The sequence below is a fragment of the Leptodactylus fuscus genome, chromosome 3 (assembly GCF_031893055.1).
Source record: "Leptodactylus fuscus isolate aLepFus1 chromosome 3, aLepFus1.hap2, whole genome shotgun sequence".
NCBI classification, from domain to species: Eukaryota; Metazoa; Chordata; class Amphibia; order Anura; family Leptodactylidae; genus Leptodactylus; species Leptodactylus fuscus.
The window spans coordinates 36,053,375-36,077,264 of record NC_134267.1 but is presented as its reverse complement, the minus strand read 5'-3'; the positions used below and the strand labels follow the sequence as shown (position 1 = coordinate 36,077,264).

Here is a 23,890-nt window from a genome sequence, read left to right as displayed (position 1 = left end):
TGCCACGATGACGCGGTCATGGCTTCCCCCACCACGGAGTCGGCTCAAATGAATTGGCCGACGCCAGAGGTTGCAGCTGCCAGGCGGAATCCGCCTGAAGAAAGGGCAGCTCGCTAGTGGTCTCCATAGACCACCATTGTAAAGGGGCGGATTAGGACGTGGATTCCGCTGTCAAAATCTGCCCCTTTGGCCCCATGTGACCTAGCCCTTATAGTCAAAGCAGTCTGCTGGGTTCTGTGCGTATCTGCTGTTTTAGCGATCCACCTCTCTGTTGTTTGGGTTCTCCGACGGACCCGAATGATGGAGACCCAGGACTACTGTGAACCAAGGCCGCCTCAGGTTCCGGAACAAAAAACGGGTAACCGCGACTGAATGCCGATGCACTGCACCAGCATCCAGTCGTGCACTCCGCTCCGGATTAGGCCCAATGAATAGGCCTAGTCAGGAGGAGGGAGTGTCTTCAGGCTGAATCACGAAGTGAATCGGCCTGAAGAATCAGCATGTCACTTCTTTTTTTCTGGGAGCCGGAAGAATCGGCTCCTGGAAAACAAGAACTGACCGGCTGCCATTGATTTTGGATACGGCCTCAAAATCCTGACTAAAAAAAAACTCCATGTGAACTTAGCCTAATAGGATCTGACGGATTTCCACCGGTTTTGTACTGAGACCAGCACAGAGAAAAGTCCTCCATGCAAGATTTTTAGCTCTACTGATTTTTGACGGAGTCCAACGCAGATGTGAACCTAACCTTATTTTAGCATATGTGTCCATATCAGCTGAATACAATTCATTTTAATATAACACAGGTTGTTTTTCTTTTATATGTTTTATGTTAATGATCTAATTGGGCGGGCACATAGCCAAACACTAGTGTGAACCTAGCATAAGTAGTTTTCCAAAAAAGTTTTCCCCACTGGACATTGTAAGAATTACCTGGACTATTTACTCTGTTTTTAAGAAATGTCTAACGTTTAAAAACTCTTCTAACTCTCTGTATGAATAGAGTTTAATTTTCTTTCTTTCTCTTCCCTTGTATCCCCACATTGATGGTGTAATACTCACACATTGAGCTTTCAAAAGGTTTTTTTTTATCTTTTCTATCTTACCTTGAAATATACTGCCTGGGGTTTTCACACACATGCTTACAAGCTACGGCTTCCTTTACAGCGTCTGCAAACATCTATTCAGTGTTTTCTGCCACGAACAGAGGAAAGGTCTTCATGGGGAGCTGTGCTCGCTTTTATTGAATAGTAAGGTTTAAGAGAAATGTAAACCAAACTCTGTTACAACAGGGGACGCTGGCTGAGACATTTAGCTTTTCTAAAGATCTGTTCCACTAAGTTTTGGAATAATATGATAATACAATATTAATAGGTTTTATTTGCTATATAATAGAAATTAAAGGGGTTATCCAGCTGCCAAAAAAATATCTGCCAATACATCCACAGCAGTGCTAATTCCTGTTCTCTTGTGCACCCTTTGCTTGGGTTTATTTTACTTGCTGCTCCTTGTATCACTGTTATTTACATGCAGTGAGTCTGTGGGCAAACTACATTTCCTCTGATTCATCTGCCTACTCTCACTCTCTGTGCACCCCTCCCTAGGGACAGGGAGAATGGCGGTAAGGGGAAGTGAGCTTGCAAATAAAACATCACAGCTGTATGTGACCTCATATGTGGGAGCAATTTATTACCTCTGATTTTATTGTAGGAAGAGAGGAGAAGTAGACAGATGAATCATGGGAAATGTAGTTTGCCCACAGGTTCATTGCATGTAGATAACAGTGATACAAGGAGCAGCAAGTAAAATAAAGCCAAGCAACAGGTGCACGAGGGAACAGGGAGGATTCCACACTGCTGTGGGTGTATTTGCAAATCATTTTGGATGCTTGATAACCCCTTTAGAAATAAATTCAAAGTCTAAAATCAAAATCTGTTATGTTACGTCTTGTCTAGAGCAGGTAAGTATAATATTGGTTGGATTCGGTCGTCGGGTAATGCAGAGGAGGCTGGAGACAGCACGTGGGTAGCCCCCAGGGGCTGAGGTAATAGTCCAAGAGCAGATAAGCCAATACCAGGTAGAATTCTGTAGAAGAGAACAGCGCTGTCTGCTTCCTGCTCCACTCTCTGTATATCAACTGCTGGATGGGAGTGTCAGGTGGCAGAACCCCATCAAAGGATGGGCAGTCGTGTGACCCCAGCCCTATACCTTGCAGTCATTCCATATTTATTTCCAATGGATAACGTTGCACAGACTCTTCAACAACAAAACAGTAGGGATTTTTTTTAATGAAGACCCTTTAGAGAATTGCTTATTTGTTCCATAAAGGCAAAACCGAATGAAGAAAAAAATCAGTGCAAATGTTTCTTTAATCTTTTCCTCTCCTTTGAAATGATTCTGTCTCATGTAGCAATTAAAGGAGAGAAATTTACAAAGGTGTTGCAATGGAATGGTGCTGAAGCATGGCCCCCGCTGTGACATTCAGTATCTAGGGGGAACCCCGCCAGAATATGATCAGCATGGCACATGCTAGATTGACATTGCATCTGAAGGGGTGCTCTGGAAATTGTCCACCCCCCCAAAAAAATAAGTCATAGGTACCTGCCTTGATACCTAACGCTATGCTCTTAGATGGATGCAGGAGCTTGTTTTCCCTTCTAGGGGTATACTAAATATATATGGTTACATGGATTAGGCACCATTGCTCCTCTCCGTATGTCCAGAACGGGTTCGATTCGGGTGCCATCGCTGAAAATGTCCCTTTTGGCTGATCCACGATGTGGTCATGTGATCCCCTGAGGCCATTTCCACTGCCGTCATGTACGCCTATCCTTTTTTTTTTTTTTTTTGGCGCCGCCCCCTGAGAGGCTGGCTGCCTTTGATGCAGTGCTCCAAGCTGGGAGCAAACTTTTTCTTTCCTTTTTCACTCTTTTTCTCTATATCTTCAAGAATCCGGTAACCAAGCAATCTAGCACTATGAATTTAGCAACTATAAATCGAATGGAAGACCCTGTGGAGTTTTTTGTTCCTTTTGTTTCCATTGTAAAGCATGGACTCAAGACCTGGTTCAGCTGGTTTCCACATGTGCCTGTTACCATCCCCCCAGCTAGGACAGCATGGCTCAACATGTGGCATGGAAGAGAAACCTACATGGAAATGCGGACTTCTTCGTTCAAGGAGATGATTTCTGGCGTCAATTGCTGATGTGTGAAGATGCTACAGCGGACTGGTATTTCTTTCTATTACTGTGGACACGTGGGACACTGTTACAACCTGGGAACCTACCATCACCCACCTACCCCAGGAGTTATGGAAGCTTGGCAAGAGAGCAGCACCATGTATACCTGGATGGTCTCTGACTTCCTTGGGGCAGTAGAACACTGTGGTAAGGAGGAGGAGGAGGGCTTGTGATGAAGGACATTTGGGGCATTTTTTGTGGTTAAAAGGACAATAGTGCTGATGCAAGATACCGAACTATCAGCTGTGAGCAGGAGATCTCACCACCTACCAAAGGAACTGCCACATGTTATCATGATAGCTGCTTATGTCCCCCACCTCTGCAAAAAATTTCTGCTTGTTATATCCACATGCTGCGACCCCCCTCCTCGTGTCCTACAACCAAGTCGGCTGTATTATTATTATTATTATTAACATCAATCTGCACAGAGAACTAAATGATCCTGCAGTGTGTCTGTGTTTCTTTCTTTTTTAGTTGCTATGATTCCTAGGATTTCTCTATCTGCCATGAGCTTCTATGTGTTTCTCTCTTGTTATATACTACTGTACCATCTATGAAACTGTATCACTGAAATTTCCCCATTGTGGGACTATTAAAGGAATATCTTATCTTATCTTATCTTATCCCATGGGGCTTTGACTTCATCCGTCAGTCGCATCATCAAAATGGCCCCCAAGCGTAGGCCGGACGTAGTATCCCTTTCCTACACCATTACTCAGGGTAGTGTGATGGGAAAATAGGGACAGAAGCAAGTTCACCATGCGGGGTGGGAGGACAAAAATGGAGCCGGCAGATGTAAGGAGCAGGGAAAACGGGCAAGAAATGATGAAGGAAGATATCAGAGCTGGCTAGGAGGCTGGATAAGAAATATAGGAAGGATGCCAGAACTTCAGAAAACTGGAAGTGGGGTCCGTACACATGCAAAGCAAATACAACATAGGGGTATGAGGCAAAAAAAAGACTGAAAAATTATCTGAAAAACAGGACTTCCTGGGTTACTAGATTCATGTCCAAAGGCGTTTTCCTGGACTATGATACGGATGACCTATACTTAGAAAAGGCCATGAATATTAGATAGGTAAAGTTCAACTCCTGGGGCCCTCGCCGATCAGCTGTGTGAAGAGCTTGAAGTGTTTGAGTGAGCCCCACTTCCTCTTCTCAGGCCGGTGACATCATGTCCACTTGTCACATGGTCACCCTGCAGTTCAGTCCTATTCAAATGCATAAGGGAAACCACAATAGCAATACAACATATGACGTCGTACTTGGTAAGCAGAGAAGAGGCTACAGCACTTCTCTAAACTCTGTAGCCTCTGGGCATCAGACCCCACCAATCTGATATTGATAACTCATCTGAAGGACAGGAGATCAATATCAAGGTCCCGGAGAACCCATTTAACTCTTAAGTGACAACCCCCCCCCAAAAAAAAACAACATATTTGTTATTTCAGAGGATGCAGAAAATCCTACGGACAAGTTTTTTCTCCAAGGTTAGTTTTATCTGCTAGGCTTAGGCTCTGCTCACATGGAAGAAAATGAAGCGGAATTAGAGGTGGACTTCCATTTTGGATTCCTCTACATTTCCCTCCCCCGCGGTTCTCCATTGGCATTGTCACTGATTAGGCCCAGATGAATTAGCCTAACAGGTGGAGTCTTAAGTTGCGAACCCCGGAGCTCAGGTCTGGTTCACATCTGTGTTCGGTATTCCGTTCGGAACCGGGACTGAGTCTGCCACAGGATCCAGGACAAGAAGCAAAAACGCATAATTTTTCAGCGTCCTGTTCTGATCTGTACAGAATCTGCCCCAAAATCAGGAGAGATTCCGTAACCCTAAAACCGTGGTGTAAAAGATTTCAGGGTGCACTCACACATTGCCTTCATGTAGCAAGAGGTTGCAGTTTTGGATTCAGATTCCATGGCAGTCGCCACAATAAACAGCGACCTGAATTCTATGTGTGAATACACCCCAATACAGGGTCATTGTTTATTCATTACCTTCAAGTGCCGCTGACTAAACACTATGCTAACATCTCCGCACAGGTTCCCTCATTTACAGCCGCCTGCTTGTTCAGTTTGTGATGCCTCCTCCGGCAATGCATCTGTTCAGTCAGCTGCTTCTTTGGCTAACAAATATTTCTGCTGCGTCCTTACGTCCATATGCAGGTCTGTACGCGGCCGCCACCGAGCGGGATGGGGGATTTTTTTTTAAGCTTGGCTATGGGTACAGGGCGTCAACAAGTCTGGTTAAATAGGACGCAAACAAAAGACAAGAGAACAACTGGGAAACAATTTATTATTGCAATCTAAAAAAAATAAAGGCGACGCTTTGTACTCCAAAAACTCATTTCGCCTAATACCTCCAGATGCTGAAGCCTTCATGTAACAGATTGCAGCGGCGGGGTTTCCGAGAGTCTAATGCTGTTTACACATAAGAAATGTATTTGTGAGACGGCTATTAACGGATTTGGGTGAAGTTTCCAGAAAAAAAGAAAAAAAAAATCTCACCTCTGGAATATATAGACAAAGAAAACTAAGACGTAGGAACATCTAATATTACACTAGTCATAACCACAGACATAAACAGAGCTGTTGAAGTTATCTGCCTTAGCTTCTGTTAAAGGGGATGTCCAGGATTTTTTTATTTATTTTTTTTGGCCTATCCTGAGAATAACCCATAAATATCTGACCCTAGAGGTCCCTGCACTGATTCCGTGAGGATGTCAATAGACGCCAAGCTGGCCCACAGCCATTATACAGGGCACAGGGCTATCTGCTGCTGGGTCTGAGCACTATATAGTACAGGGACCGAATGCACCCATGAACGACTGATCCTAAAAAATAAATAACAAAAAATTATGAACATCCCCTTTAAGTTTCTCACTGCAAACGTGGATTTTCTAAGCAGTTTGCTGATGATGATGAAGCAGTGTCACAGTCAGGAAAGATTCACCACTGGGGAGGCTAAATCAGCATCAGAATCCAGGACGAGAGTGAGCAGGATGCTTAATATTTTAGCTTCCTGCTCCGATTGAAAACAATTACCGTATATACTCGAGTATAAGCTGACCCGAATATAAGCCGAGGCCCCTAATTTTACCACAAAAAACTGGGAAAACTTATTGACTCGAGAATAAGCCGAGAGGGGGGGGGGAATGCAGCAGCTACTGGAAAATTTCAAAAATTAAAATGGTCGGAGTTTTTGGGTGCAGTAGTTGCTGGGTGCTGGGGAAGGGGAGGGGGTGTTTTGGTTGTCTGTCTGCCCCTTCCCTGAGCTTGAGGACTGGGACTTTTTCCCCCCACTTGGAATTCAGCCTGGCTGACTATAGGGGATCTGCAGTGCTCCTATTAACCCCTTCCCGACAGAACAGGAGCACTGCAGATCCCCTATATTCAGTAGACCGGGCACTTTCAGACACAGGGATACCTAATGTGTATGTGTTTCACAGTCATTTTCTACTTTTATATGTATTCTAGGAGGGATTTAGAACTTTTATTTACATTATTTTTTTAATAATTTTTTTTTTAAAGCTTCTTTTTTTTCACTATTTTATGGGAGATTCTATACATTACTATTGTGGCTGGTCATAGACCCCCGCCCCCTCCAAAAAAAAATAATAAAAAAATATATATTTTTTTGCTTGACTCAAGTATAAGCCGAGGGGGGCTTTTTCAGCACAAAACTGTGCTGAAAAATTCGGCTTATACTTGAGTATATACGGTAGGATGCTACAGGCCAGAGTGTATTAAAGGGGTTGAAGTAATAGGAGCAGCGCAGCAGCGCCATCCACTGCATAGTGGTGGTTCCAGTGACTGCAGCACCAATCCTATTAGATAAATAGCAGTTGTTCAGCATGTGCCAACCATTACCTAGCATCTTCTAGCACCTGGAGACTTCTAAAACAGCCGATATGTTCAGGGTACAGGCGTCAGACCCCAACAAATCACATCCCGATGAAAATTTGATTAGGGGGTGGAGAATCCCTTTAATTTTAGATCACTGGGGAGATGAGTGTCAGGATCCCTGCTGATCAGCTGTCTCCCAGGGCATGCAGCCCCAGCCCAGACACCACACTGTTTACTCAACATATTCCCTATAACAGCGGTTCTGGCTACTATAGCTGTATCCCTTCCAAGCCCATGGGACACCGCCGCAGCACCTATAACCACTGCTTCCAAGAATATGCCATATAGGACCCTACTGAACGTTTGCCTCGGTCCGACAGGGCTTTAGTTAAGACCACTAATGAGCATCTTTCCACCCTTGCACTTACCTAATAACAAACATCTGATCCCTTCCATCCCCCTTTGCTTAATGTGCGGGAATTCTATTCACCGTAGAACAGATCCTGTGTGTTACCATATTGGTCTTTCCAAGGAGAAAAAAACTGATGCATTGCAATGCCTGATGTATCCACTAAGGGGCAGCAGTGCACCACATGACAAGGAGCAGAATATTAGGATTCGCATATTCTTGGTAGCGGTGCACTCAATAAAACGATATTAAAGGTAAAGTATTCTATCAAGTAGCTTGATACGTAATTGTATAAAAAGCTAAAAAACAGCAATGAAAGATTATTGTGTCCACACTTTGCCTTCATAAGAATACAGATGTCAGGCCGTGTTTTACCAGGTAAATGAAACAAAAGCGTCATAGCGGTTTCTTGCAAAGCCCCCAACGTCTACGGAAACCGACACAAGTGCGACTAGTCACCATGGCTTTATGCTTCTCCATACAAAGACGCAGCAACCGTTACTATGTGATTTATTATTGTGTGATCCGGCGGCAAGCGTTGGAGAAAAGAAGAACCGTAAGTAACAGTAACATAATGTGTCGAGTCATATTTGGGTGAATGTCTACAAAGAGATGGGTTTTATCGCTCGGCTTTCACGAGAAAAGAAAAGGACGCCATAAGAGCAGAGTAGAAAAAGATAGCAGATTATACAGCATTATAATAAAACCATCAGGCATGAAGCAAAGGAAATTGTGCCGCGCCATATACAGTATCATTACCGGCATAGGCAGATACCGCAGCGGTATAAGAAGATACAAAGAACACCAAAGCATTTGTCTTTTCTAAAGGTTAGCTCAGATTTGTAAGGTCTTCACTTTTAAAATACCACCATTGTTCGTTCACGTCATATATCCTGTCGGCGAGCTCTGAATCCGTCACTCTAACCTTATATCATTTATGGTTTTAACCTGCGGGGTAGAAAAGAACCGAGACGTAGCTGAATACTAAGGACCTGTGGTTGGTATAGGGCCCCAAATCAACCTGACAGATCCTCGTTAAAGGGGTATTCAAGTCAGAACAAGTTACCATCTATCCACAGCAAAGGGGGTAACCTGCTGATCGGTTGGGGTCCGACTACTGGGATCTACATTGGACACAAGAACAGGGGTGTTTAGTACCCCATATTGAATGTAGCAGCAGTTTGGAAGTCACACCGCCACTCCATTCATTCCGATTGCCGGAGCCAGCGCTAGCCTACCCTAACTACTGGATCCTCCCTGATGAGCAGACAAATCACCAACGAATCGGGGCCAATGTTGGGTGGAATCAGTTGGAAAAAGTTACCGACTCCAGCTTCAAAATAAAATGATTAAATGGGTTGTTCCATTATGGACACTTATCCTCTATACACAGGACTGATCGCTGAGGGTCCAATCGTCAGGACCCCTAGTGATTAGGAAGACAGGGGGTTAGAGCCATTTAAAGTTACAGTGTCTCTGAACGTGTCCTCCTCAGGGTGAACTGTAATGCACTGTAATGGTTTATTAGTGCTAGTCATGGATTAAAAGTACACCCATATACTTTTAGTAGTGTTTTGAGTGATTTCTGGGTATCTGTGGGAGCTCCTGGTAACTTCTGCATTTGTTTACTTCGTGTTAGCTTCCTACTATGTAACTTCCTATGTACCTTCTGCACCACCTCCCTGTCACTGCTCCCCCCTCCTCTCTCACTCCATTAAACCCCTCTCCCTGTCTGCCTAGCTAAGCTACACTAAGCTATCCTGCCAACTACAAGGCCCCCCAGTCTCCCTAGCTAAGCTACACTAAACTATCCTGCCAACTACAAGGCCCCCCCACCCTGTCTCCCTAGCTAAGCTACGCTAAGCTATCCTGCCAACTACAAGGCCCCCCCACCCTGTCTCCCTAGCTAAGCTACACTAAGCTATCCTGCCAACCACAAGGCCCCCACCCTGTCTCCCTAGCTAAGCTACGCTAAGCTATCCTGCCAACTACAAGGCCCCCCCACCCTGTCTCCCTAGCTAAGCTACACTAAGCTATCCTGCCAACTACAAGGCCCCCCCACCCTGTCTCCCTAGCTAAGCTACACTAAGCTATCCTGCCAACCACAAGGCCCCCCACCCTGTCTCCCTAGCTAAGTTGTACTGCCAACTACAAAGCCCCCCCCTCCCTTTCTGTCTCCCTAGCTAAGCTACGCTAAGCTATCCTGCCCACTGCTAGCATTTCTCAAGTAATTAACTAAGCTGACTACCCCAGCCCCATTGCATCATACTTATCTAGCTTCCGCTCCTCCTTTCCTCTTGACTGTGGACAGGTTGGAGACGCAGCGCACAGACTGGAAGTACCTGTGAGGCCTGGGTAGTAGAGATGGATTGCCATCTCTACTGCGCATGTCTCGCAGTCACCTCCAGACTGCGCAGGCGCTTCAAGAGAGGAGGAGCCGTTCCAGGACACAGGAAGACATGTAAGTATTGATGGGATTGGGGGGAAAAGAGTACTTTACTCATAATGTGTTTGGGGGGGGGGGCTCTTTAACCATCAATGATTACTCTAACATTAGATATTTATGGTTTATTGTAACAAAACCTCACCTTTTAAGAGTATCCAGGTCACCTGACCCCTACAGCATCGTACATGTGTCTCTCCATTCTTGTCTATAGGAATTACAGATCTGTGCTGTGGGAGTGGGAGCTGTGATATGGCCGTGTTCACGTTCATGAAGAGACACTGCAGTTCCATACATAGTGGGTGACTACGACACTAAATCACTGCTGCACCCCAATCATTAACAGGATCAGTGGGGGTCTCAGGGGTGAGAACCCTAACATTCACATGCTAGCATATACCAATCCTATATAAGCTAGGAATGTCCCCTGATAAGTAACGTATCAGCAGTACAAAGATAATAGTGTAGAGAGATAAGACAACTCACATCTGCCGAAGAAGCTGCTTGACATTCTTGCTTGCTGAATACTGACACTGGGAAGTATAGATAGGTGGCATGGCTCCTGGGCAAGTGCAAATCTGGTAAAGTGGCAGCGGCTTCTTACTTCTGGTACAGAGATCCCACCTGTGGATTCAGAAAAACATTTAGTGTTATACAGGGTTTACATACGTAGACCACAAGGCAACAACACGGGAGAATCAATATGAGGGAAGGATGTAAAGAGAACCTGTCAACAGATCTGAAAAGCCCAATAGGCGCTGTCATCCTGAACAGTTTGGCTTTTGGTTTATCCAAATCTGTTCAGCCATTCCAAAGATATAAGCCCTTTTAGCATTGATGCAAATCATGGTGTACTAGCCAAGTGGGCGGTAACACTGTGGTTTCTTTTTGTGCTGTATGTCAAAGTATTACCTCCCACTTGGCTAAAGTACCCTAACTTACTTAAACAATAAAAGGGCTTATATCTTTGGAACAGCTGAACAAAACACTAGATGATGTACAGTAGGTCATTGGACTTTCCTGATCTGGTGATGGGTGCCTTTTATAAAAAAAAAATATAAAAAATATAAGCATCTTCTCTAGAGATGAGCGAGTAGTATTCGATTGAATACCTCCCTCCCATAGGAATGCGTGTAAGCGGCCAAACACCAAGGGGTTAAGCGCATCAAATATTCACTGTGCTTAACCCCTTGGTGTTCGGCCGTTTACACGCATTCCTATGGGACCGAGGTATTCCACCGAATACTACTCGCTCATCTGTAATCTTCTCCAATCCTCTAGCCGATTCCACCCAAAGCTGCATTTGCATTTTGCGGGTCGGTAATTGTGGATTACAGTGAATGGGAGTAGGAAATCTTTGTGTGACCCTAACCTAAAGGGAAGGGAACCCTAAAACCATACAGACATTCCTTTCACAATTTAGAAATAAATTTCCTTTCATTCCCTATTGTGCATCATCCAGGCTTTGCTTTATTTGCAATCCTTTTATTTTCTTATGTTTTAATTAGAAGATTGTAAGAAGAGCGGCAAATAACCAACCCAAGATATTTAAGGAAGCCCAAGAGGAGCTAAAGGCTAATACAATTTACATATATTGTGCTTATTTCTGTGTGTACAGAACGCTGAGAACAGAAAACATTGGCTCCAATAATTAAACGTTCATTAGAACATTTGTATTCCTTTATCTGTGATACTAACCTCCAGCGTCTGGGACCCCCACCATGCAGGATCACAAAAAGAGTCCAAAAATCCTGAGAATAAGACCTCATTTTTTTTGGTGCAGATTTTGCTGCGGTTTTTTGAGCCAATGCCAAGAATGGCTACAAGTGAAATGGGAACATATAGGAGGTTCTTATATTTCTCCCTTCCGCTTAATCCACTCCTGGCCTTGGCTCAACAAAACTGCAGCAAAATCTGCAACAAAAAAAGCTGAGTTTCCGCAACATGGTGCTTTAACCTAACGGCGAGTTCACACAGAGTTTACGTGCGCGCATTCTGGCACGTATACACCCGGCCCACACACAGATCAGTTGTTGTAGTGGACAGAAACAGTGTGCAGTCTTCTCTATTCAAGTAATCGGAGAGGCGCTCAGCCCCATCCACTGTATAGTTGTGGTGCCAGGGAACCTCAGCGCCATTCCTACTACATACACACACTCTAGGTCCTCTACGTCTGGGACTTGGAAGCTGCCGGAACAGTTGATCTGTTTGGGATCTGTGTGTTGAACCCCTCAAGGAACACTTACTGATACCTTATCATGTGGATAGGTCAGTGATGGCGAACCTTTTAGAGACCGAGTGCCCAGTCTGCAACCCAAAACCCACTAAATTATCACAAAGTGCCAACACGGCAATTCAACCTTAATACTGTGCGGATCCACAATTACCGACCCGCAAAATGCAGTTGTGTGAATGGGGCTTTACAGAACTTTCAATTATACAAACAACTTTGTTTTGCATTTGGTATCATTTTGAACAATTAATGTTCACTATTTACATTGTACAGATCTATTTTATAGGACCGTGCAATGTTATTATGACCTGTAATAATATCACGTCTGCTATAAAACAGATCCTGTGTGATATAAATAGTGAAGGGTCCACACTTAGTCCAATCTGATTCAGAGTGGCCCCCACACAGTGCAATCTGCTCCACAGTGGCCACCACACAGTACAATCTGCTCCACAGTGGCCCCCACACAGTACAATCTGCTCCACAGTGGCCCCCACACAGTACAATCTGCTCCACAGTGGCCCCCACACAGTGCAATCTGCTCCACAGTGGCCACCACACAGTGCAATCTGCTCCACAGTGGGCCCCACACAGTACAATCTGCTCCACAGTGGCCCCCACACAGTACAATCAGCTCCAGAGTGGCCCCCACACAGTACAATCTGCTCCACAGTGGCCCCCACACAGTACAATCTGCTCCACAGTGGCCCCCACACAGTACAATCTGCTCCACAGTGGCCCCCACACAGTATAATCTGTTCCATTGATTGGTACCCACAGAGAGGGCTCTGAGTGCCACCTCTGGCACCCGTGCCATAGGTTCGCCATCACAGGGATAGGTCATCAGTATGGAATATGTAGGGGGGCGTAAAACTTCTTTAATCGTAGTAGATGGACATGTCTTAGGGATCATAAAGCCAGAAGCCATTACGCCCCGTTCACACGGGGCACGGAATGGCGTATTTTGGTCCTAATTCTGACAGGGGAAGCCGCGTCAGAATAGGACCAAAATGCACCTGCCGTGACTGTTGCGGCTTCCGACAGTTGTGGCTTCCCACTCCGGAGTAGGCCCAAATGAATGGGCCTAGTCCGGAGGGTGCTGCTGCGAGGTGGACGCCACGGCTCAATCAGCCGCAGAATCTGCCTGAAGAAAGGGCAGCTCGCTTCTGTTTTCCATGAGCGGGAACACAACGCTCACAGAAAATAGTAAGCTAGCGGTCTACATAGACCTCTATTGTGAGGGGGCGGATTCTGATGTGGATTCAGCGCCAAAATCCACCCCATCTTGCCCTGTGTGAACAAGCCCTTAGACCAGTGGGACTTTAAACATGTGCCAATGTCACTAATACAGAAGTGACCGTGCCAATATCTACTACAGTGTGACAACGTAGCCACTGGCCTTGTTCCAGCTTTCCAGGCATTGCCTACCAAGCACTTTATTCAATAGGGATTTCCCCTAGAAGCCTGGGAAAAGCTGCAAGCCTCAGGAGAACACCATTGATTTAGCCATTATCATTCCATCATAGTGTGATATAGTGTAAGTGAATGTAACCGGACACAGAGCATTGTATACAGTAATTCACTTTCAGTGTCATTTATGTGTTCACCTGTGTGATACAAATCACCCGTCCCTTGGTATTATGGTGGGCTGTGATCTGATAGCTCAGCCTTTATCCGTAACCCATGCGCCCATCTCACAATGACAAATCACTGCATCCCTTTAAGGAAGTTATTTTCGTGTTCCCGGCCCGCAGCTGCTGTGTTTCTTACTCTGCTTGGAAACTGCAAACTCAAACACTTTTTGCAGCCTCATGAATACGTAACAGGGATCTTCCACCTTTTTAGTAGTGCTTACAAGTACTTCTGCTGGAGCGGCGCTTTCATCCACGCGTCTGGTTCACAAGGTCTGCGAGCTGAACATAAAACAAGGAGCGCAGGCTGTAAGGAAGTCATCGAGGCTCCTTCCCCAATTCCAGCAACTTCAGACACACAGAAACCGTGATAAAAGAGAGTTTAGATGTGACCTCTAAACACGGCGGTGCCTGCAAAATGGCTAATTTGTATATAATGTGCCGCAGGCTACAAGGCAGAGGTCATACAAGTCGCATCATGGCTGCTACACTACATAGAAGACACAAGAAGATGGTCAATAGTCCCTACAGTAATGGCCCAGAGATCACATAGGCAGCAAAACGATTCAAGATTAGCAGGATCTCATAGCATTCTTTTGTGGATCTATGGGGACAGTATGGTGGGTACACAGGGCAAGTGCCAAATTGTGCAGGGATATGGGAGAAGCAGTGGAAGTTGCAGGGGTACATTTCGGTGGTTCCCACCAACAACCTGTTGCATATCGGAGTCTGCTGACTGTTCCTATATAAAAGCTGTCATGGAAACTCAGCATCGAACATAATGGGTTTTCACCGCAGTCTGTCACCAGCACTCAGCACCACAGACAGATTGAGTTGGGGTCCCTAACTGTGTTTTCCCTTGTGAATCAACCCCTCTGCTACAAAGATATCACCGTGACTATGCAAATGATTGTTTTGGGCATTACCATTGCTGAATGTGAACCTTCTGCTGGCCCGGTCTGTTCCTTAGAATATAAAGGAGACATCGGCACCCATGGTCACCGCCGCGCCGCTCACACTCCTTCTCAGCGCAGTGAAGATGGCCATGGAGGAGTGATCCAAGCAGTGGCCCCACAATCTTATATCTATCACCTATCCTGTGGCTAGGTGGTGACGGTTACCCCTAAGGACACCCATTTAAACCTTAGAAGTTGTCACTTTCTCCCTTTGAAACACCCCCAATAAGTAAAAGTTTTTATAGGTATGTACACTCATTGACAATAAAAATGACATACCAAGATACATTGCTGAAAAACTCTATATGATGTAGGCAGTGGCGTAACTAGGAATGGAGGGGCCCTGTGGCGAACTCTTCACATGGGGCCCCCCGACCCCCTGCATTCCTGCACATACTATTATACCCCATAGTGGCCTCGCCACACAGTATTATGCCCCATAGTGGACCCTGCACACAGTATTATGCCCCATAATGGCTCCTGCACACAGTATTATGCCCCATAATGGCTCCTGCACACAGTATTATGCCCCATAGTGGCTCCTGCACACAGTATTATGTCCCATAGTGGCCCCTGCACACAGTATTATGCCCCATAGTGGCCCCTGCACACAGTATTATGCCCCATAGTGGCCCCTGCACACAGTATTATGCCCCATAGTGGCCCCTGCACACAGTATTATGCCCCATAGTGGCCCCTGCACACAGTATTATGCCCCATAGTGGCCCCTGCACACAGTATTATGCCCCATAGTGGCCCCTGCACACAGTATTATGTCCCATAGTGGCCCCTGCACACAGTATTATGTCCCATAGTGGCCCCTGCACACAGTATTATGTCCCATAGTGGCCCCTGCACACAGTATTATGTCCCATAGTGGCCCCAGTACACAGTATTATGTCCCTGGCTCCGTTGCAGTCCTCAGTGGCATTGGCCATCTTCAATGACGTCCGATTCGTCACATAACTCAGGACGCAGGCCCGGTCATGTGATGTCAGGGACATCACAGAATTAGGCCCGAAGCCTGTCTGGAGAGGTAAGTAACACTGTTTTTTATGTTCCCTTACCTCTCTTAGGCCTCCGATCATTACACTCAGTGTTTGTGGGGCCCGCGACATCACTTACTGATCCCAGCCTCTGCCAGGATCAGTAAGTAAATAGGGCCTGGTACTGGCTGGAGTAACTCTACCCGGTAATGGCCTATTTAAAAAGAAAACAAAAACGCAGCGGTAACGGCTGTCATCGCCCCCCTAATGTCCCACGTCCTGTGACAGCTGCTACCCCGGTAGCTACGCCCATGGATGTAGGTCTCATCCAGATAGGTAAATCATTACAGATGTGGTCCGATGGTAGACGCTAGACTGGAGTGGGTAAAATCATGAACATGGTATGCTGTGGATCCAGTAGGGGGCGCTGCCTCCTGTGGCTGTTAGTATGAGGCACCACCTGCTGTACCCATATCAAACCAAGTGGATAGGGATGCATATAGGAGAGGCCTCTACCTCAACAATTCAACACCCGAAAACACTGAGGCTCTGGATGTGTTATCTATGACAAGCTGGCAGGCAAACCCACTCCCAGAGCTGAGGAAGCGCCACCTACTGGATCCATGACACACCTGATTTAAACAACTCCAGTCTAGTCTGAACTGTGCTCCAATTAGAAAAAGGTTCTTAGAGGCTGCTTTTGGTTAGTGAACCACTTGGTGAAAGATTGTTCATTGACTACTAGACACGTCTCCACAATGTACTCCATGACATTCTGCCCAGTACAGACTTTGATAGTTTCAACAAACTGCCCCCTGTCTCGGCCATATTGCCCTAGCTGTTAGGAGGTGTTGGGATCAGTGGTTACATGAGCACAAGCACAGGCTTCATACAGACCACCGGTAGAGAGGATTGTGTAATCGGCTGACAAGCATGAGCAGCTGCCACAGTTTTCTTGTCCACCATCCACACACGTGGCACCTTCATTACTTGGCCATGACACTTGGTGTCACAGCGCCCATTATGTTTCCTGCCATTGACAGACAACACCCGCCGGTGTTAGCAGTGACGTTGAGAACAAGAAACCTGGACTGCTACAGACCAGAACGGCATTGTCTTTAGCAACGAATCCAAGTTCTGTTTGGGATCAGATGTAAGCAGTGTAGGATAGCACACCATCTTATATAGTCCTGTCTGGGGCCCGTCATGGCCTATCAGAATTGTGTAGATACTGATGAGACTCAATTCATGATATAGTGAAAGAATATAGTTCTTTATTGGAACAACAACAGCGGTTAAATCTCGTGGACAGTGGAAAATAAATAGAATATTCCAAAATTTCAGGCTAAATCTAAGACCTTTCTCAAAGAGGAGACTCAGACGAAGGCAGCAGCGGCAAGCTGTCTCCTCTTCTAGTACAGATACCTATAGAAAAAGGATTTAGACCTAAATGTTCGGGATATTCTACTTCATTATTTTCCAATGCCATCAATATCTACACATCGGTTTGGGATCAGCTGGGTTACAGTATGGAGACCTTGTAGCAACCTCTTCTTTTGTGTGGAGCGACACATTGCCCCCACTGCTTGTGTGATGATCTGGGGAGACATTGCATACACGAGTCGCTCGCCCCTAGTAATGATACAGCCGTGCGATATGTGCAGGACATCTGGCAGCCACACATGTTGTCTCTCATAACTGGGCTTCCAACTGGCATTTTTCAGCAGGATAATGCTCGCCCACATACACCAAGGGTTTCCCAGGACTGCAGCACTTCCCTGGCTCGCCAGTCAAGCATTTATGGGACCAGCTGAGACACCAGCCTCAGCAACCCACGGATGTGTAGAATCTACAGCTGCAACGACTATGGACAAATGCGCCGCAGGATACCATGTACGTCTTTATGCGCGACACGGTCTCGTTTTGTATCCAGCCTAGATGTCATCTCTACTATGAGGCCAGGGTCTCTTAATTCAGGCAAACTTACACCAGAGAGGAAATTGTTGAAAGAGGCCCGTTCACGTCCTCGGGCTTATGTGGTTTTATACACCACTAGAAAGCCTGAATTCAGTGCACTGTAAGCTTTCCTGCTATGTGCCCTGGGGCAAGAAATATTGGTGCCGTTACCGATGTCTGCCCACTGTCAAAAGGGCATACCTGACAGTCTAGCTGGGCTGTGAGGAACGAACCCTGACAGTACTCGTCCATAGCCCTGTCTTGTCAAAGGGGGCGTCCTTAACACCCAGCAATGACGCTAATCTGTGAGGAACGCCCCTCCTAACACTACTCATCCATAAACTAGTACGGGGGGTGTTCCTCACAGCTCAGCATCATGGCAGTGTGGTAAGGAACGCCCCCTCCGGCAGTACAGAGCTATGGACAGTACAGTCAAGGGGCGTTCCTCACAGCCCAGTCAGACTGTCAGGAACGCCCTTCTGACAGTGGGGAGACATCTGTAACGGCACCAATATCTCCAGCCTCAGGGCACATAACAGGAAAGCAGACAGTACACTGAATTCAGCGCACTGTTGGTATATATCTAGCGGTATATAAAACTGCATGTGCCTGAGGACATGTACCTGATAGGTCTTCTTTAAGAATGACGTACGAAATTCCACCCAGTGTTTCTCAGACAACATGCACAGTTGTACTATGGATCTATGACGCCATGATAATATCTCAGTGTTCCTTCAAGTTTTTTGTAACACATGTACTTACTGTGTCAGGAAGCATAGTATCAAAGGGTGATAACAGTGACACATGGAGGGACATGTACAGGGCAGACATTACATACAGGACAGTATGGCAGCCTTGATGAACTGGAGTGATTTACGTGCATAAGCGGCATCCCAGGCCCCTAAATGTGGCAAGAAATAATCTACACCAAGACACGGGAGGCCTGATGTACGGTACGATAAATTCCTTCCACAGTACCTATGGCTCTACAAGGTACACACAAGGTTTGTAATAATGATGCAGGATTCATTGGTAAAGTGCTCCCTTCTACTAAGTGAGAAGGCAGTCTTCCACAGGAGGGACAATGTATAACACACAAAGCCAAATTTCTCAGATGTTTAGTTATATTTGGTTCGTGCCATAGAATCCACTTCTTGCAATGCATTCAGTGCCATCCTCTGTAGATTTACTGCACATTAGTATGTTGAAGATTTGAACCCGGCCATCCTGAACACAGGACCCTGACAATATTCTCCTTTTGTACGTCCTCTAAAGGAGTCTTCCAGGCTTTACCAATTGGTCACCTCTACATAGGTTAGGTCATCAATTGAAGATCAGTGTGGTCCAACACCCAGGGCAACCTCTAATCAGCTGTCACATGGCCTGTTCACAGCTCAGTCCCATTCAAGAGAATGGGGGCTGAACTGCAATACCAAGAGCAGTGACTATACAATGTACAGTGCTCAGTTTTCTCTGAAGCAGCCGCAGCAGACAATAGGTATAAAAAGATAACCTGGGTTAAGGTTATCTTTAGAGAAGACCTCGGCAATATATGGCTCATAGGCTACATCCGGCCTCTAACTATATCTCACCTGATTGAGATTGTTGTACAGGGGTGTTCCCCCTGTACTCAGAAAGCACAGAGGGTGTTGTCATCCATCCAGCTCTGCCTTTCTTTTGCTCCGTCGGCCATTCTCCTCCTCTTCTTACAGGAGACCACCACAAAATGGCTGACGGTCATGCGCAGTTGGCTGTTCCATCAGCCATTTTGTGGTGGTCTCCTGTAAGAAGAAGAGGATGAGTGGCAACGCTGTGCTCAGAGTACAGGCAAAACGCCCCCTCTGCTTTCTGAGCACAATGAAAAATGAAGAAAAATTAAAAAACGGCGGTGCAGACCTTAAAGATAAAGGTAAGAGATGAAAGGCTATTCCTATGTGCTTTTCGTTTAAAAAGTGTATTTTAATGATACAATCCGTTTAAGTTAAAGGGATGCAGAACTTTAACCAGCATCCCTTTAACTTAGTGTGGCCCTCTAAAACCATTCCAATTTCTCACGTAGTCCCATGGGAAAATTAATTGCCCACCCCTGCTTTAGAGGATCATCCTGATCTCCGTTGCTGATTCTGAATATGTACATTAAAAGGGTACTGCAGTAACAAGCCACCCCCTACCCACAGGGACCCCACCACTATATACATTTCAATAGGAATGGTGCAAGTTGTAATCGGCCTCTCTTTGGCAGTTCCAGAGAAATTAATTTAGTAGTAGAGCAGGACTCCATTCATACGGGGTACACAAGGCCCACATGCTGACAATCCGTGGAGGCCGCAGTGGTCGGACCGCACTTATCTACCAGTTAGCCCCTATCCTGTAGACTGGAGAATCTGCCTTAGGCTGCATTCACACAGAGTAACGCCAGGCGTCATTTGTGTGTAATTTGTGTGTCTTTTACGGCCGTCATAAAACGTTTACATAGAGTTCTATAGGAAAAGACGGCCGTAATTTACAGCCGTCATTTACGGCCGTCATTGTAATGACGGCTGTAAATTACGGCCGTCTTTTCCTATAGAACTCTATGTAAACGTTTTATGACGGCCGTAAAAGACACACAAATTACACACAAATGACGCCTGGCGTTACTCTGTGTGAATGCAGCCTTAAAATCAGCACCAAGTTCTGCCCTGAAACTGCCTCCTTTTATTTTAAATCGGAAGAAAAGATCTGAACAGGACACTGAAAAAAAAAATAAGCATCCTGCTCGATCTTGTCTGACTTCACAGCTGATCATTCACAGCAGAAGCCCAGTTCCTCTTCATTTTTTGCCTTCAGAATGGACCCTTAAAGGGGTTGTCCCATCTCAAGGATCCTATCTATACTGGTAGCTAATGTAAATTGAAGACTTTTCCTAAACATATTGCTTTAGAAATGCTGCTTTGTTTGTCTGCTATGTGAACTTATTTCTATGCTATGTGAATACAGCATTTCCATAACCACGGACCGGTGAGACGTGAGATGGGATTTCTCGCCGTGGTGAAATCGCAGCGTTTCCAGCCCCAGCCTGCGTTCACTCGGAGCTTTTTGGTCAGGAAACTGACTCAAATTCCTCCTCACCATACAGTCCTATGGGGAGGCGTTTTTAGGAGGAGGGATTTTAGTCAGTTTCCTGACCAAATAACTCAGTGTGAACGCAGCCTTAGGCCGGGGCTCCACGGGACGTAAACGCCGCGATTTGCCCACAGCGCAGACGCTGCGGGAAAAATCGTGGCGTTTTACATTGCAAGCAAAGGGGATGTGATTCATGCGAATCCCATTCCCACTTTGTGGAAGAAGTTGCAGCGCGGACACACTGCGATTTGCAAAGCCGTTGCGGCTTTGCAAATCGCAGCATGTCAATTATATCTACGGAAACCCCGGCGGCTTTCCCGTAGATATAATGGGAAGAGAAAGTCCGCAGAGGAAAACTCAGTGAATTTTCTCTTCAAAGCGCTGCGGAAAGAACCGCAATGCGATGACGCAGCGGTTCTTTCCGCTGCGCTAATGCGCTGCGATTACGTCCCGTGGGGCCTTAAAGGGATTTTCCAGCCACCTAGTCACAGTTTGATACTGTTGACCTATCCAAAAGATAAGTTATCAGTATCTAATCTACTAGAGGCCGACACCCAAACCACATAGAGATCAGCTGGTCTAGCAGCGCTAATAAGAGCGGTGCTGCAGTTCACCAGAACCACCACTATGAAGTGGTGGGGCTGCTGCACCTCTCCCAGTACATGACTATGAGCAGTCCTGCACACACCGCCTCTTCAGTATCAGCTCCCAGAGGCTACTAGTACAGCTGATCTGTGTGGGGTCCAGGCGTCGGATCCTGACAGATCATATACCGTAATTAAATTTGGTGCCAGAAAACGCCATTGCTGCCCTATTAATAGGACTGAGGTGAGGAGTCCCATAGTACTAACCTATACATGAGGCTCGTGGCCAGGGGTGGTCACAGAGGAGGAGAATTAGGGTACTGTCTGTGACTACTATAGCCTAGGGGGAGGGGGTAGCCATAACTGTCTGTATCCCCAGAACACCCCCTATATACACTTTTTAGGTCCCAATTCCTCTAAATACAATATATGAATGAATGAAGCTGCAGAAAATAACCGCTATGATGTTCTGTGGCGCCCCCTGCAGCACATTATTTTTATATATAAATATCACCCCACATGATAGACCAGCGAATGTACAACGCGGTAAGTACCAGGCTCTCACCTCTACACACAGAGCGGAGGACACCACCACACCATCTGAGCGCCGCCATCTCTGCACAGGGCTGCCGCCACCGCTGCCTTACTAATCATCTGACGTAAATCTTTCATCTTACTTGCAATAAACATTCATTGAAACAAATTCAACTCAATAAAAGGTGAACGCATTAATACAAGGACTGAAATAAATCATAGAACAATAACGTGGCATCCACAAGTAGCTATTTTTATTCAGGCACTCTGTAGTCAGCTTGCAGCGGGGTCCTACTGCCGCCAGGACCCACTGATCTTGACAGCGCGATTCAAGCATGGAGCTAAAGTGTTGTGAAGTATAGACACCACGTGATCTAAACCGGAAGTGCTGCGCACGCCTGAAAGCGCCATGTTTATGAAGGGCATATTCTACTTCTAATCTATAGGGTTGACTCTTTTTTTTGCCCTTTTGCAGTAAAAGAGTGAAGTCCCTTCACATTACAGTCTGTAAACCACTGTTGTTGTTCTTCTTCTGTATATATACATCTTTGTGTATATACATATTGTTTAGACCTTGGGGGCAAATGTGGAAGTGAGTGCGAATAACTTTCATTGTTTGTTCTGGAACTTAACAAATGCAAAAGATATTTAAAACAAATCATATCTGCTACAGGTTGAGAAATAAGATTATGATAAGGGGTGCACAAATCCCCAGTTAAGTGACATATGACCCCCAAATAGGATCCTGATGCCTAAATGCAGATTTCTCCCCCAGACCCATTAATTAATACAGACGTCATAAAAAATACATCCCCTCCCAATAATTAGACCACAAATCTAAATAAATGCAGACTAGAAAAACCATTTGCATATCTCCCAACTTTCAAAGGACAGAAAAAAGGATAAAATGTGTGGCGCTCTATGCACGCCACTGATAATTTTGCTCCACCCACTTCTCAATTAACTCAACCCATTCTCACCCATTTTTCTTCGTGTCCCCACACAGTATAATGCTCCTATAGTCATCCTAACATTATATGCCCCCATATTATAATGTTAACCTTTAAACTTGGGCAACTAGAGGGGGACATTAAACCATGGGGGTAGCTGGATGGGGACATTAAACTGGGGGCAGCCAGAGGTAGACATGTCCCCTCCCCCCATGGTTTAATGTCCTCCTACAGTTGCCCCAAGTTTAATGTGACTCTTCATCTGACCCCCCTCCCCAGTGTAATGTCCACTCCTACAGCTGTCCCCAGTTTAATGTCCCCCTCCATCTGTTCCCAGTTTAATGCTCCTCTTCATCTGCCACCAATTAAATTGCCCCCCTCCAACTGTCACCAATTTAATGTTCCCCCATCATCTGCCATTAGCTTAATGCCCCCCTTTATCTGCCCCTTCAACTGTCACCAGTTTAATATCTCCCCTCCATCTGCCCCCAGTTTAATGTCCCCCTTCCTTTGCCACCAGCGTAATGTTCCCCATTCATTTAATGTCCTCCCTTCATCAACCACCAGCTTAATGCCCCCTCAGCTGCCCCCAGTTTATTTTCCCCCTTGGCCTGAAACCACTTTAATTGCCCTCTACGACTGCCACTAGTTTAATATCTCCCTTCATCCACACCAGTTTAATTACCACCTTCATCAGCCTCCTGTTTAATTGCCCCCCTTCATCTGCCCCCAGTTTAATGTCCCCTTTTATCTCACCCCAGTCTAATGCCCCCCCCCCAAAAAAAAAAAGTTTAACATAAAATCACTGATACTCACCTCTCCTTGCTTCCCTGACGTCTCTTCTTCTGGATGTTCAGGGAGCTACAGGCGTGAAGTGACTGACATCATTACATCGCGCCTACAGCTCCAGAGGCTGGAGCATGCAGAGGGGAACAGTGGTGAGGCAGGGACTGTCTGCTCCTGCTTCACCATTGTATTCAACTCCTCTGTGTCCCTTCTGGACGCAGGTGAGTCGAATCGGG

The 23,890-nt window shown here is 45.9% G+C and overlaps 1 protein-coding gene across 1 annotated transcript in view; it reads right to left on the bottom strand.

Moving 5' to 3' along the window:
- The window catches only part of MRPS5 (mitochondrial ribosomal protein S5), a 58,459-nt gene extending 36,449 nt beyond the window's left edge, over positions 1 to 22,010 (bottom strand). The window contains exons 1-2 of the mRNA XM_075267431.1: positions 21,950 to 22,010; positions 10,420 to 10,557 (exon numbers count right to left, since the gene is read on the bottom strand). Coding sequence (XP_075123532.1) covers positions 10,420 to 10,557; positions 21,950 to 21,998 — 187 coding nt within the window. The 5' untranslated portion in view covers positions 21,999 to 22,010. The remainder of the gene's footprint in view (positions 1 to 10,419; positions 10,558 to 21,949) is intronic.
- Positions 22,011 to 23,890: the final 1,880 nt, after the last annotated feature.